The following is a 13,082-nucleotide window of genomic DNA, read 5'->3' as shown; positions in this document are numbered from 1 at the left end:
ACTGTAATGATCACAAATGGTGACAGTTCTTACCGGTGCTGTCAAATGCTGGTCACCACGGCCAATAAAAACAAGGACAAAAAGCTTATAAAACTCATGTAGCTGTATGGTTTGAAAGCCTTCTGTTGAGTGAGGAATGATGAGATCTGTCCTAGAAGTCTCTGGAGTGTAAGGAAATGTTACTTAGAAGGATTTTTTGTGTTATTTGTTTCAGATGTGTGTAGGGAACAGGAGAAACATGGTGCACTTGAGGCGACTGTTGATGTGCCTTGGGACAGCTGTTTCCAGAAATGATGTTTAGTGAAGAATACTGTTTGGTATTTGTGCTAGTTTGTGCTGTCACGTGACTGAGCAGTTTGTTCTTTTTATTACTGGAAGTGCCTTTTGGTTTCTAAAAATCCGTGGAGTCAATAGAAATGCCAGGACAGCCATGGATGTCTTCATAATAAGACACAGCCGGCCAGTTAATCAGCCTGGCCTTGAGTTCAGGACAGTAAATTCTTTTTTTCCTCTACGTTCAGCTTCAGATTGGAAATAGTTATTTTTAATGTGGCTGGCAGATCTGGGGCCCTGCCATCTCCCACTTTGAGATGTTCAGTCAGTGATTGCTGCCTGAAGAGCCTGATCCCCCACCACATTAGGGGAAGAAAAACAATCAGGCTGAAAAGAGATGTTCTGCTGACCACCAGTTAGTTCAGGGCATGTCTGTAACTTAAAGCCAGAATTAGAGTTGTTTTGTCTCCCTGAATACCTCTGTGGGGATACATTAAAATCTTCATGATTTTTGACTGTTGTAATAGGGATAACCTAATCTTTAATCTCTGTGGAAAATGTCTTGGTGTCTTTTAAGGTGGGCATCATCGGACTAGGTAGGGCATTCGAGCAAAAATAAGCATTTGGGTGTTTGTAAAATGTTCTCTTCTTCCCTGATTCATCATTAAAATACCTTAGCTGATAGCAGTGGCTTTTCAGTTGCCTAAAAGCTCTTGAAAATCAATTTGTAAACAGTGTAAGTCTCTGAAGTTGTTTGTATCACAGCAATTCCTTCTTCTTTCTCCTGCTTTGTGAAGAGAGGCTGTAGGAGGAGAATTATGTTTAAACTAAACTGTAGTAAAATGTAATTTATAAAGTACAGTTGATTTTCCTGAGCAGAGTATCTGGGACCTGAGAATTCCATGGAGACTGAAGAGTGGAAAGAAACTTGACAGAGTACAGCCAGCATGTGCTGAGCCAGGCTGTGTGTACTGCACTTGTACCAGAGAGGGAAATCTTGATGTAATTAGAAAGCAAATTGGAACTGTTTAATGCATCTTTTTTTCTCCAAATTGTCTGAAAAACAGAATGGTTTTTTAAAAAAAAATCTGCCCCCCCCCCCCAATTGGAAGGTTTGGTTGGGTTTTTTGGGGAACAATGAGTTCTAGAGCTTCCAGAGCATCACCCTTTGGTATATGATGTTTGTTGCTCACTCTGTCCATCAAACTGTTTTCCTTTCACAGTTGTATCACCTCCAAACCAACAAATGCCTGGTTGCCCAGGGCCACCCCAGTCAGAAAGGAGGCCTGGTGGTGGTTCGGGAATGTGACTACAACGATCAAAACCAGGTATGGTGTTCCTCATTATATGGAATAGTGATTCACATCTTAGAAACTACTACTATGTTTTCCTGCTGGCAAAATGCCCTGGAATAACATCTCGTCAGCAGACAGGCTGATTTCAGAGGGTGGTTCAAACCACAAGGCTGGGGAGCTTGCTGCTCCTACTAATACCAAGTGTTGGATATCTCCTGTCTTTGTGGTGTGAATCTGTTATGTGGCTGAAGGCTGTCCTTTAGTGGCTCCTGATGAGTTCATAATTCACTGATTTGCACTTCAGAATTTGTAGAGGCCCTTTCAGTCAGTTCCTCATACTGGGATTTAAAGCAGCCTTTTCCTGCCCTGCTCGTCTTTGTGCACTGTAGAACAAGCCCTCTGCTCCTGGAGTGGCTGTAGTTTGGGGTGAATGAATGATGTGTTGTCCTTAAATAGAAGGAACGTAGAAAATTCTTTGGCTGCAGGTGAATTTCTGATCTGGGGATTAGTTAGGGATGGATATGAAAACCTAACGAGAATTTTTGTATTACTACATGAAGCCTTTGCTATTTCACTTCTTTCAGGCAACCGAAATTCAAGACTTGGATAAACAGTCTCCAGGGTAGAGAGATCTTCAGCTAATATCATAAAGACTTCTAACTAGCTAAGAACTACACTGAGAACATTATGATTTAGGAGCCCGTGGGACCCAAGTCTAAAAACTAGCTCTCATCTAAGGAGAAAACTAATTAAAGACACAAAATAAATGGAGCAGGAAGTAATGCAGCATAGCTTAACTAAAGGTGGGTTGTGCTGGACTAACTTGATACTTTATGAAATGGGTAGGAGTCTCCAGGGTATGGAAACAGGAGCAGTAGAAGCAGAGTGATTTGTGATAGTCCCAACAAAGTGCTGTGTGCTTTGTCACCTAATGGGACTTTCTGCCTCCTACCTGTAGCCTCACCAGTGTGAGGGGTGTTTGCCAGTGCCAGCATAAGTGTGAGTGGCTCTAGGCATGTGGCCTTAAGTTCCAGTTGTCAGACAGGAGGAAGGAATACATCCCTGTACTTCAGAACACTGAGTAATCATCACTATGACCAAACTGTGGGTCCCTGTGTTAAGGGTGAATTAATTAAAGCTGGAATGGGAATGAAGGTTTTGCTATGGGGTCTATTCCATTAGCAGTAAGACAGTCAGCAAGTCTTTTAAATATAAGGACTGTGTACATGTAATAGCAACTGATGGGCATCACTGATTGTACATTTACAGTGCCAAAGCTGTGATGCTGCTTTCTGAGCCATTCAGGTTGTGGGCAAGAAAGCAAAAATGACTGCCTGTGGATGATGTCCACAGAGTTATGTTTCCCTTCTCCTTCCTGCAGTATTTTTCATAATGAAGTGCCACATGGCTGGAGGAAGAAGTCTGTTGTTTTTCTTTATCAAAACCTTTTTCTGATTTTTTTTTTTTTTTCCTCCTGAAGACAACCTTCAGTTAGCCTTTTGGTTCTGACAAAGAGAAACTTGTCCTCTGATTGTTGATATTTGGCTTCTTTTCTCATGAATCTATTTTACTAGTGGTAAATTTAACCATTAGTTCTCATAAAAAACCTGGCTGTGCTATCTTGTTCCACAATTTTGTTCTCCAACCAAGTGTGTCAACCAACACTATGTTTTTCTGCCATTAGACTTGTTTTGTTCTCCTAATAAATCCCCAGAGTGCATTCAGCCAGCTTTCTGTCATATCCTCTTGAACAATCTTGCTATAGATACATGAGAACAATGTAGAGAAAGATGACACTTATTTAACAGCTTCTGCTCATAAAAATAGCAAGAAACTTTCTGACTATTGGAAGCTTTTAGCTGTTGTTTCACTCAACTCACTGGCATTTTTAGCTGGTTTTGCTCTGGAACCATCTGGTTCGTGCCTTTGTCCTGAGAAGGCCTGTGCTGGGTCTGGTGAATGCATGTGAGAGCTGACCAGACTCACTGAAGTCATAAGATTGACATTGCAAGCAAGTCTGTTTTGCCTTTAGTTTATGCTTGCCTTGTATTCTGTGGCCTTCATAGTGTCCTCACTTAACTCCTGGATTTAAAAGAAATAACAGATATTGTGTAACTTACAATTGTATCGGAATTGTGGGTGATACTTTTCATTGAAGTTGACTTAGATGATCATCACTGAGTCAAGCACATCACACCATCCTATTTTCTAGGGTTTGATGTGACAGTGACATTCCATTCATCTTTTTGATACAGAAAGAAAAAAGAAAAAGGGAAGTGGTTCTCAGAAAGATGATGCATCTAGAAAATACATGAAAAAATTTTATCTAACTTATAATGAAAATTTGAATGCTTAACTGCAAAGGAAATACTCAGCCTGGGATAATACTGGGTGCTGAACACAAATTTAGGAAAAAGTGATGAAAATCCTGTTGTTAGAAATAGCACAAGTAGAAGAGGTGATGGGATCTTACAGAACAGAGGTTTGAAGTGACAGAAGAAGCAGAAAAATTGATTGTGAATTTCACAAACAGAAGACTAACGTGGAATGAGAAATTTTGTACTTGAAGAGAAGTCATGTGGAGGAACTGCCAAGTAAACACACTCCTGAAATTCAGTGGTGTGCCTGGGCTCTTTTTGGAAACCAAACTGCGAATGCACAAGGCAGTGCAAAACACAAACTTCGGTGTCGAAGGAGCTGAGAAAATATTTAAGTGCGTTGAAAGATCATAATGAAAGACAAGATATCAAAGTGGAAGGAAGAAAGTGTGGTGGAAATCCTACCCAAAATCATCATGCCAGGGTTATTTGGGTGGTTTATTAGGAATCAAGGATGCTGAAGCAGGCTTTGGGATAGATCCTGCCCTAAAGGAGGAGTAGAAATACTTACTGACAAACTTGGAAGAGAAGCATCAAAGAACACCAAAACCAAAGTTTTTGGAGTGAAGCATGAGGCCAACACAGGGCTAACTAGTGAGGGGTGTTAGTGATGTAACAGCTAAAAGAAGATTGGACTTGTCACGTAGATGATGTGTGCCTGTGCCACCATCCTGACTGAAATGCTTAAAGCCAAGTTCCTGTTCCAAAAACTCTGCTCTTCAAGTCCACTGAATTATGTGGATTTTTTTCTACTGTTTGTTTTTAGGTACACTTCTCTGACTCTTTACCTTTACTTTCTGTGTTATAAACTCTATTCTGTGTGCTTACCTCATTTCAATAATTTATACCTTTCTCTTACTTAGCAATATATGAATCTTTTTAAAAAGATGACTATTGCTATTCCAGCTGGGGATAGTGCTTAAGTGTCTAACCATGTACATCTCTGCTCTGAACCTTCAAAAAATAACTTCCTTGAGCAGGAAACTTCAGAAAAGCTCTGTTAACACCCCTGTAGCACTTAATAAGTGTAAGAATATGTACTTTACAAGCTGCATCAAGAATGACACTTTTAAAAGTGTCACAGACTAGAATGATTCACTCCCATGTGCAATTCTTGTAGAAGACTTTTCTCTCTAAACCTCTATATCATGGCTATTAGTTTGCTTTTCAGATAGAGCACATCTGGAATGAGTGTGAGGATGTGCAAATTCAGTCTTGCTGCTTTTCCATGAAGTATTGAAGGAACTATTCTTGGGGCCCTCTAACAATTGTCATGAAGCACCAGCAGCACACTGAACTGTGGAACAGAACACATGTATCAACTTTGGAATGACCTTCAGGAGTATATTTGGGTTTCAGGGTAGCAATAGCTTAAGATAATGAGTACAGACCACCAAACTTGCCTGTTTCTGATGATTGTCACAAGCTGTTCAGTGCTGTGAGGTCATTGCTGTCCATAGCAGCAGGAGCTGGAGTATATGCAAGAGGCTGTGATGATACAAATTGTTGGTTATGTCTCTTCTTCAGAGCTGCAGCAGCTTTTCTGTGCTCTTAAGCTGAATTTTTGTCTTTTACAAACTGTCTGACAGAATAATACAGCAGTGTCAAGCTAAGCAACAGATTGCAACTGATGAAAGTCCTGGAATGCTTCTCCTGTCCTCATGGCTCACGGCAGGGATTTTCTTTCAAACAAAGGGCTGTTTCTGTAGTAGTTACTGTCTTCTGTTTACTGAAAATTTTCAATGCATTCCTCTAGTGCTAATGCAGTTTGCAGACCAAAGAAAAATGTGTATCCACAAAGCTTTGCCAGTTGGCCAGCCTTACCTTTTGCTGCACTCCAGTGCACTCTGAAAGCCAAAGGGTAGGCAGATGCTTCCTGGTTTATTTCATATAATTAGGTGTTTATTCCCTAGAAATAGTAAGCTTCCCTTTTCTGCCTACTATGGATTCTTTGATTTATTGGTTTTTATTCTAGGTCAAGTGTTAGGTTTTGTTTTAATACCAGTTGCTTATATTGACAGTGGACTCAAAGTCTTCTGTAGGTAACTCCGTTTTTCAAAAGGCAGTGATAGTATGGGCTGTTCTAGGTGCTGAGGCACCATCTGAACCCCTTCCTCATTTGCATTTCTTCTGAAGTACTTCAGCCAGCTCTTACCTATTTACATTAATTAATCTCACTGTAGGAATGATTTAATCTTTCACCAAAAAAACCCCCCAAGCAAATAAACGCACACACCTCCAAAAAAACCCAAAACTAAACCAACCAAACAAAAAAAACCAGCAAAAAGTGAACTCCAAACCAGTTCAGTGGCACAGCCCTGTATCTCTTTATCATGGCAAAAAAGTAACCCCAGAAGGAGATCACTGAGATATAGGGATTTATGGAAGGGGTGAAGGGGATGTCTCCTTACCAAGAGTGGCAACCTGACACCAGTTAGGAAATCCAAATGTTAGTAAAATGAGAACAATATAGTTCCCCTTCAGCATTGTCACAATCCTGTCCTTGCAAGGAATTAGGCTGTGGTCACCACTGAGACTGTTCATTAAACTGTATGTGAGAAAAAACTGTTTCTACCCACCTGTTGGATTTTAAATGAAGCTAATGAAGTTATAACAACAAATCTTGGAGAAGACTGTGTGATTTCTTTGAGTTTTATGGGATGAAGTAAAGTCCTGAAGGTACTAGAAGCCCTTGGAAACCTTTGTCTTAAATCTGTAAATAGTTTGAACTACCTCTTGAGGGGACTGAATTAAACATCCGGTTCTTCCTGAGCTGCACCTGTATAAAAGTAGTTCAGACTAACAGAGCTCATACTTTGGACCTCCTCCCATTTATTTTGCCCACAAGACCTGCTCTGCCATGTGCTGTGCACCTCTCTGTAGGTGACCAGAAGGACACCCAGGCCAGCTTTGTCCTGGCAGTGAGAACTCTTATCCCAAGTCTGCAGGTCCCATTTCCACTCTGGGAAGCTTGAACCAGCTGCTGCCCAAGTAGGACCTCGGTGCCCCTGCAGCCACAAGTGCAGGCACTGACTCTCATGGGAGGCTTGGGCAGGCACCTGGGCACTGCCACATCTGAAATACCTCTCTTGAAGGTGCTCTGGGGACGTGCAGGACCTCAGAAGGGTCAGTCAGCAGCTGAATGGGCCACTACACTCAAAGACTGAAGGGGTCCATGCACCTTTTCTCTCATCCTGTTGCCTGTGTTGAGAGGCAGGGAAAAAAGGCTGCTAGAAAGAGGCCAGTCCTACAGCATTCACCAAATTCAGTCATTTATTTAACTACAAGCATGACCAATTTCATTTTGGAGAGAGGTTTTTATATACATCTGCCATTTGGGTTTTATTTGAAAACAGAACTGATTCATTATATTCTAATTGCATCCTGTTGATTTTCTTTGACACCAGTGAAAATGGCCAGTGATTTTCCTTAGACCTTTGGAGCAGATCATTGTCTCTCAGGGACAGCAATTAAAGGTGCTACTTTCCTGTGGGGGAGAGCTGGCCACAATTCCAGTTTTAGAAACTGAAATCTGGTGGAGATGCTCTCCTGGCTCTACTAACTCTGCTGGTTAGGAAGTTCATGCATGCAGGATGAAAATATCCTGCACCTCATCTATTAAGTTTTTTTAAAATAAATTAAATTTTAAAAATGGCATTTTTTGTAGAAGATACATAGGAGGACAAAACAGTCTCAGAACTGAGACATAAAACCTAGGCAGGTACCTTTCTGCTTATGGACTTTTAATACTGTGCTACCTGCTGGGAATTTATTTCCTATACGGGCCTGTTGCTCCTGACAGCCTTCAACAACAAGAGCTAAACATCATCCTTCCAGTCTTCAGCAGCAAAGTAGTTAATAATTTTTGGAGTATGCAAAGGCTTGCATTTGTATAACAAAGAAAGCCCATGGGGTGGCTTTGATTTCCTTGTGCTTGAATCTGTTAATAATCTGCAAGTTCATCCTGATACTCTAATCTGAATTTGGAACCAAATTTGGGCCTATTTTTCCACGTCTCTTTGTTTTCTACACTGAACACATAATTAGTTTGAAATTAATTTTGACTGTCTTGTATGAGCCTTCGGGGAGAATATCACATGGGATTTAACCACTGTTTTGTGGTCTTTGCCATTACTCATCTTTTGATTAAAGGTCTGCTCCCTGTGTCACTGCAGTCTTCTATCTCTTTTCTTACCAGTTCTACTCTTGTTTGGATTTGGCTTCATCATTGTTCTTCTTCTAAGAGTGGTACTCTTCTGGCAAGTCTTGCAATTTCTGCATTCTCTCCTCCTCTTCAATCTTGATGTGCCTTCTTTCCCATGCCAGGGTTTAAACAAAGTACGTTGGAAGGCACAGAGTGCCTGAGGTTAGGGCAGATTTTGATGTAATGTCTGCACTTCCTCCAAGGAGGCCTTTGCTGTGTTACAGTGCAACTGTGATAATGAGCTGTGTGCTTTTTAGTCATGCTGTCCAACTGAGACTGTGTCCCAAATCCCAGTGCCCTCCAGAAGGCTGGTTTTAGTTTCATCAGCCAAAAAAAAAAAAGTAGACAAATCAGAGTTTATTTGCATGACTTTTCTGCCTGGAATTTGATATTCCATACACCGAGGGTCAACCAGACTTAGTGGAAAAAAAAATAAATCACACAGGGGGCATGGTGGCTCCAGCACTGAGCTGTGAGAAATGAGAACAGGGCTGGAACAAGAGCACACCAGAAGAACTTAGTTGCAAGTAGGTACTTTGTGCATAGGTATGAGGGGCTTAGCTCCTCTTGTTCACAGAGTTATGAGAGCTTCAGGTCCTCCACTGAACTGATCTTGGCCCAGGTCTTTGCAGGCCTGAAGGAACGGGGGGTGAGAGGACCAGAAGCTGCTGCAATTAGTCTGGTGTTCCAGCTTCCCTGAATGTTTAGCTGTGCCAGATGTGCCTTGCTCAAAGCAAGGCTGAGGCAGCCCACTGAGAGCCAGCAGGGTGTGGGCACGAACTGCAGCAGCTGAAGGTGCCCGGCATCTTGCTATGCCAACAATAAAAATACCTACTTGTGCTCAAGCAGCGTGTGGGAAAGGACAAACTGAGGTCTTGAGTGTGTCTGTGCTGCTGGTTAAGAGCTGGCAGTGATTTTCAGTGTGATCACACAAACTCTTCTAATGTCACATAAGTTCAGGAGCCCGAATGCAGTTAAAGCTGCAAACGTGAACCAGTGCATTCCTGTATCATACAGGTGGGCCCCAGAGAGGGGCTGCATTCAATTCCCACCGCTCTGAGAGCTGCTGGGATGGTGTGTAGGCTCTTGAGGTCCAGATCAAGGCATTTTCGTGGTGGTTTAACCACAACGAAGTAGATGTGAAATGGGGAGGAGTGGTCCCCCTCTAAGCACAGCACAGGTACCAAGAGTCATTTGTCTTGGGAGCAAAGAAGGATCATCTTTGGATAAGGAGATTTACTGCCTGGCTTAAAGGTTTTTCTCAGAGGGCAGCTGGCTGCCTGCTCAGAGATGCACTGCTTGCCTGCTGCCTTATCTTGTCCACCTGCCTGGGCAGGAGGGACGTACAAGGGCTGCTTAATTTTAAAAATGCTACTTACAGGGCAGAATCACGACTGGTCCTTTCAGTGCCTCTGCATGGGGCAGTGCTGTGTGATGTTGGGAAGGCAACAGAGCCCTGCAGCTCTGTCTCAGTTGCTGGGGAAAAGGAGCAAAGAGGCAGCGAGTGTTGCAAGGCACATCTCTGACATCCAGCTGCTGAAGCGTCTCCTTTGTCGCTGAACCAAAGAGTGAAGGCACCTGTCCTGAAACATTGTAATAAATGTCCTTCTGTCTTCTCTTTCAGGTCTGGATTTACAATGAGGATCATGAGCTGATTTTAAATAACCTGCTTTGCTTAGACGTTTCGGAAACTCGCTCGTCCGATCCCCCCCGCCTCATGAAGTGCCACGGCTCCGGCGGCTCGCAGCAGTGGACGTTTGGGGTGAGTGGGGGGGCTGGCATGTGACATGTTGCCTCTAATTAATGTCTCAGTAAGTAATAGGAGCACTAACAGGACACCAGGGTTGAGTTTAATTATGACTGAGTCTCAGTTGTACCACTGCACTTGTGCTGTACTAGGCCCAGCCCACAGTTCAAGCGCAGAATCACAGAATATGCCAAGTTGGAAGGGTCCCACAAGGATCATGGAGTCCAGGTCCTTGGCCTGCACAGGACCATCCCCAAGTCACACCATGTGCCTGAGAGTATTGTCCAAATGCTTCCTGAACTCTCTCAGGCTTGGTGCTGTGACCACTGCCCTGGGGAACCTGTTCCAGTGCCCACCCACCCTCTGGGTGAAAAACCTTTTACGGGTGAAGAACCTTTGCACAGGCTTTGGTGCCTGTGTTTCAGCCTGAATAAGACTTTTGCTGAACTCTGGGCCATGCAAGCCCTTTGCCACATAGGAAGGTTTCTGCAGCTCCACTGAGCCTTTCTTCTGCTCATCACAGCCACCCACAGCACTGTGGTTTATCTGGGATGTGCCAGAGAGAATAAAATCCACCCCACAGCTTTGTTGTGTTGTGTTTGCAGGACTGGGAGAGAGCAGTCCATGTGGTGATTCCTGCTTAGTGCCTGAAGAAGCAAAGGGCAGAGCAGTTGCTTCTGCCCTGTAATTGATCCGTTGATTTAATTGTTGGAGTCTGGAGTGGCAGATTTCACAAAACTGAGCCAGTGCTGCTCACACATGGAATTTATCTCCTGGGTATTTACTCAGAGGCTACCCCTCACATGCCCTCAGCGTAGCAGTGAGTCTGTAGCACAGACATGGTTGAACAAAGAGGAGGGAGGGCCCTGCCAGCACAAGTTCCCAAAGTGGAGTCACATTTGGCTTGGAGGATGGTTTGGAGATACAGAGGCAGATTATTGTGTAAGGAAAGGGCTGTGTGTGTCTGACACTTGCACCAGCAGTGCCACAGCCAGAGCTGCCAGTGGGAGTGGGAGTAGTAAACTGAGCAGTTCTGCTGATAAGAGATTACTGAGGGTTCTGCAGCTTGTGTCAGCAGACAGAGGTTTTACAAGGCTGAGAGAGTGACCATTGCTGTTCAGTGCCTGTGGCTGTTGGTGATGCCTGTGGTGCAGAATCTGGGCCTCACGTGTGAGAGGTGGGCTTTGAGCTGGCCATTGCCACTGAGGGTGTGGTAGGTGGGTCTGTAACAGTGTCACATTGCCGCTCATTAATGATCCACGGCCGAAGAGAGTGAATCCAATGTCAGTACTGGTTAGGAAGGGAGTAGGAACTGAAGCAGGAAAACGTCATCACAACATTGTAGTTTGCTTGTACTGCACGTGCTGGTCACCTCGTCTCAGAAGGGCTAAATTTGGCCTGTGGAAGGCTCAGAAGTAAGAAAGGCAAATCAAAGATGTGAGACACCTTTCCCATGAGCAATATGTGAGCAGGCTGGGACTCTTTTGGAAAAAGGGGAAATCATGTCACTGGTACAAGGAAAGGCCAGCTGTCTGCTCTTGGTTACAGAACAAGACTGAGAGTGTATTTTGGAGGAGTGCTGTGTGTTCCTTCTATGTTCTCCTGCTTCCCTGGACATCTGCTCATGGCCATAGGCAGTGGCAGAGCCTGGTGTGGCTGTTCTCATGCATCTGCTCCCTCCATGCTGGACAGCAGGAGGTTGACCATGGGAGCTGCTGAGGCTGGGCAGAGGGCCTAAAGGGGCTACAAGAGAGCTGGAGAGGGACTTTTTACAAGAGCACAAGGGGGAATGGCTTTAAACTGACAGAGGGCAGGTTTAGATTAGATATTAGGAAGAAATTCTTTGCTGTGAGGGTGGCGAGGCACTGGAACAGGTTGCCCAGAGAAGCTGTGGATGCCCCATCCCTGGGAATGTTCATGGCAAGGCTGGATGGGGCTTTGAGCAACCTTGGCTGGTGGAAAGTGGCAGGGAGATTGGAGCTAGATGATGCTTAAAGTCCCTTCCAACCCAAGTCATTCCAGGTTTCTATGACCTGTCTGTGTCCCACTGTGGCTTTGTGCCCTCCCTCTTTGCTGAGTGCTGGGGAATGGGTTTGATCATTCCTCCATCTCATTAAGAGACTGTGCTATAAACAAAGTCCCAACTGGGTCCCTGTAAGGACGTGAGAGTCTTTGTTGCAAAGCCTGGATGTGGTTATGGGATGTGCTGTACTCTGCTGCTGCTGTTGGTCTGGTGTGTCAGGGAGGCTGCTGAAAGGCTCATCTGTCAGGAAGGAGCATCCCCTCCCCTTGAGCATCGCTTTCAGCTTCAGGGTGACAATGGAGAACAGAAGTTTTAGTAAATAAATCCCATCTGTCTTTGTCTTTCCTCTAGAAAAACAACCGCCTGTACCAGGTCTCTGTGGGGCAGTGCCTGAAGGTGGTGGATCCACTGAGCCACAAAGGGTACGTGACCGTGGCCATCTGTGATGGGTCCCTTCCTCAGCAGTGGCATTTTGAGAGCTGAGACAGCGAGGATGTGGCTGAGGAGAGTTAAGCTGAGACCTGGTTCCCCTTCAGCTGTGATCGAAGTCGTTCTGGAGGGCTCTGCGTGGAGCCCTTGGCTGCTACACCCGGCACACCCATCGCAAGGACCCGCTGGAAATGCCCTGCCCTGAAGGGCTGCGTGTGTGGGAAGGTCCAGCTGGGCACTGGTCCCTGGTCACAGCAGTGACAGTAGCAGCCCCACTGCAGGACAGCACACAGAAGTGCAGTTTATCATCGGTTCCTTGGATGATCCTGGATGATTGGACTGGTTTTAAGTAAGAGAAATCATTAGCGCAATGTAATTTAAGTGGTGAGAGTTCAGCTTTGTGGATCTTTTAAATGACAATGACAGAAAGGAGTCCTCCTCAAGTATTTCATGTGCAGTATCTCAATAATTTACATTTCTAGTATGGGTTTACTGGCCAAATTATTTTACTTTTTCTGGAAAATACTTTTATTCCCTTTTATCTTCTGAAAATTGTCATTCGTAATATTTAAATTTAGTTCTTTTAATTTACAATTTTAGGACAATTCATGTAGTTTAAATTCTTTGCTGTCATTCGTCACCTCGTATTTAAAACAAAGTAACTATTGCAAAGTCTATTTTGATGACTCATGACAGTAGCTGCATTTAAAATAAAGTATCATTTTTTAATTAA

At 43.9% G+C, this 13,082-nt stretch overlaps 1 protein-coding gene across 3 annotated transcripts in view; it reads left to right on the top strand.

Moving 5' to 3' along the window:
* Nucleotides 1-13,082, top strand: part of GALNT11 (polypeptide N-acetylgalactosaminyltransferase 11) — a 48,657-nt gene extending 35,575 nt beyond the window's left edge. For all 3 annotated transcript variants that reach the window (XM_032697251.1, XM_032697261.1, XM_032697243.1), the window contains exons 10-12: nucleotides 1,497-1,601; nucleotides 9,775-9,912; nucleotides 12,272-13,082. In XM_032697251.1, the coding sequence (XP_032553142.1) occupies nucleotides 1,497-1,601; nucleotides 9,775-9,912; nucleotides 12,272-12,403 (375 nt within the window). In that variant the 3' untranslated portion in view covers nucleotides 12,404-13,082. The remainder of the gene's footprint in view (nucleotides 1-1,496; nucleotides 1,602-9,774; nucleotides 9,913-12,271) is intronic.

Source organism: Chiroxiphia lanceolata, chromosome 1 (genome assembly GCF_009829145.1).
Source record: "Chiroxiphia lanceolata isolate bChiLan1 chromosome 1, bChiLan1.pri, whole genome shotgun sequence".
NCBI lineage: Eukaryota > Metazoa > Chordata > Aves > Passeriformes > Pipridae > Chiroxiphia > Chiroxiphia lanceolata.
This window is presented reverse-complemented; position numbering and strand designations above follow the sequence as displayed.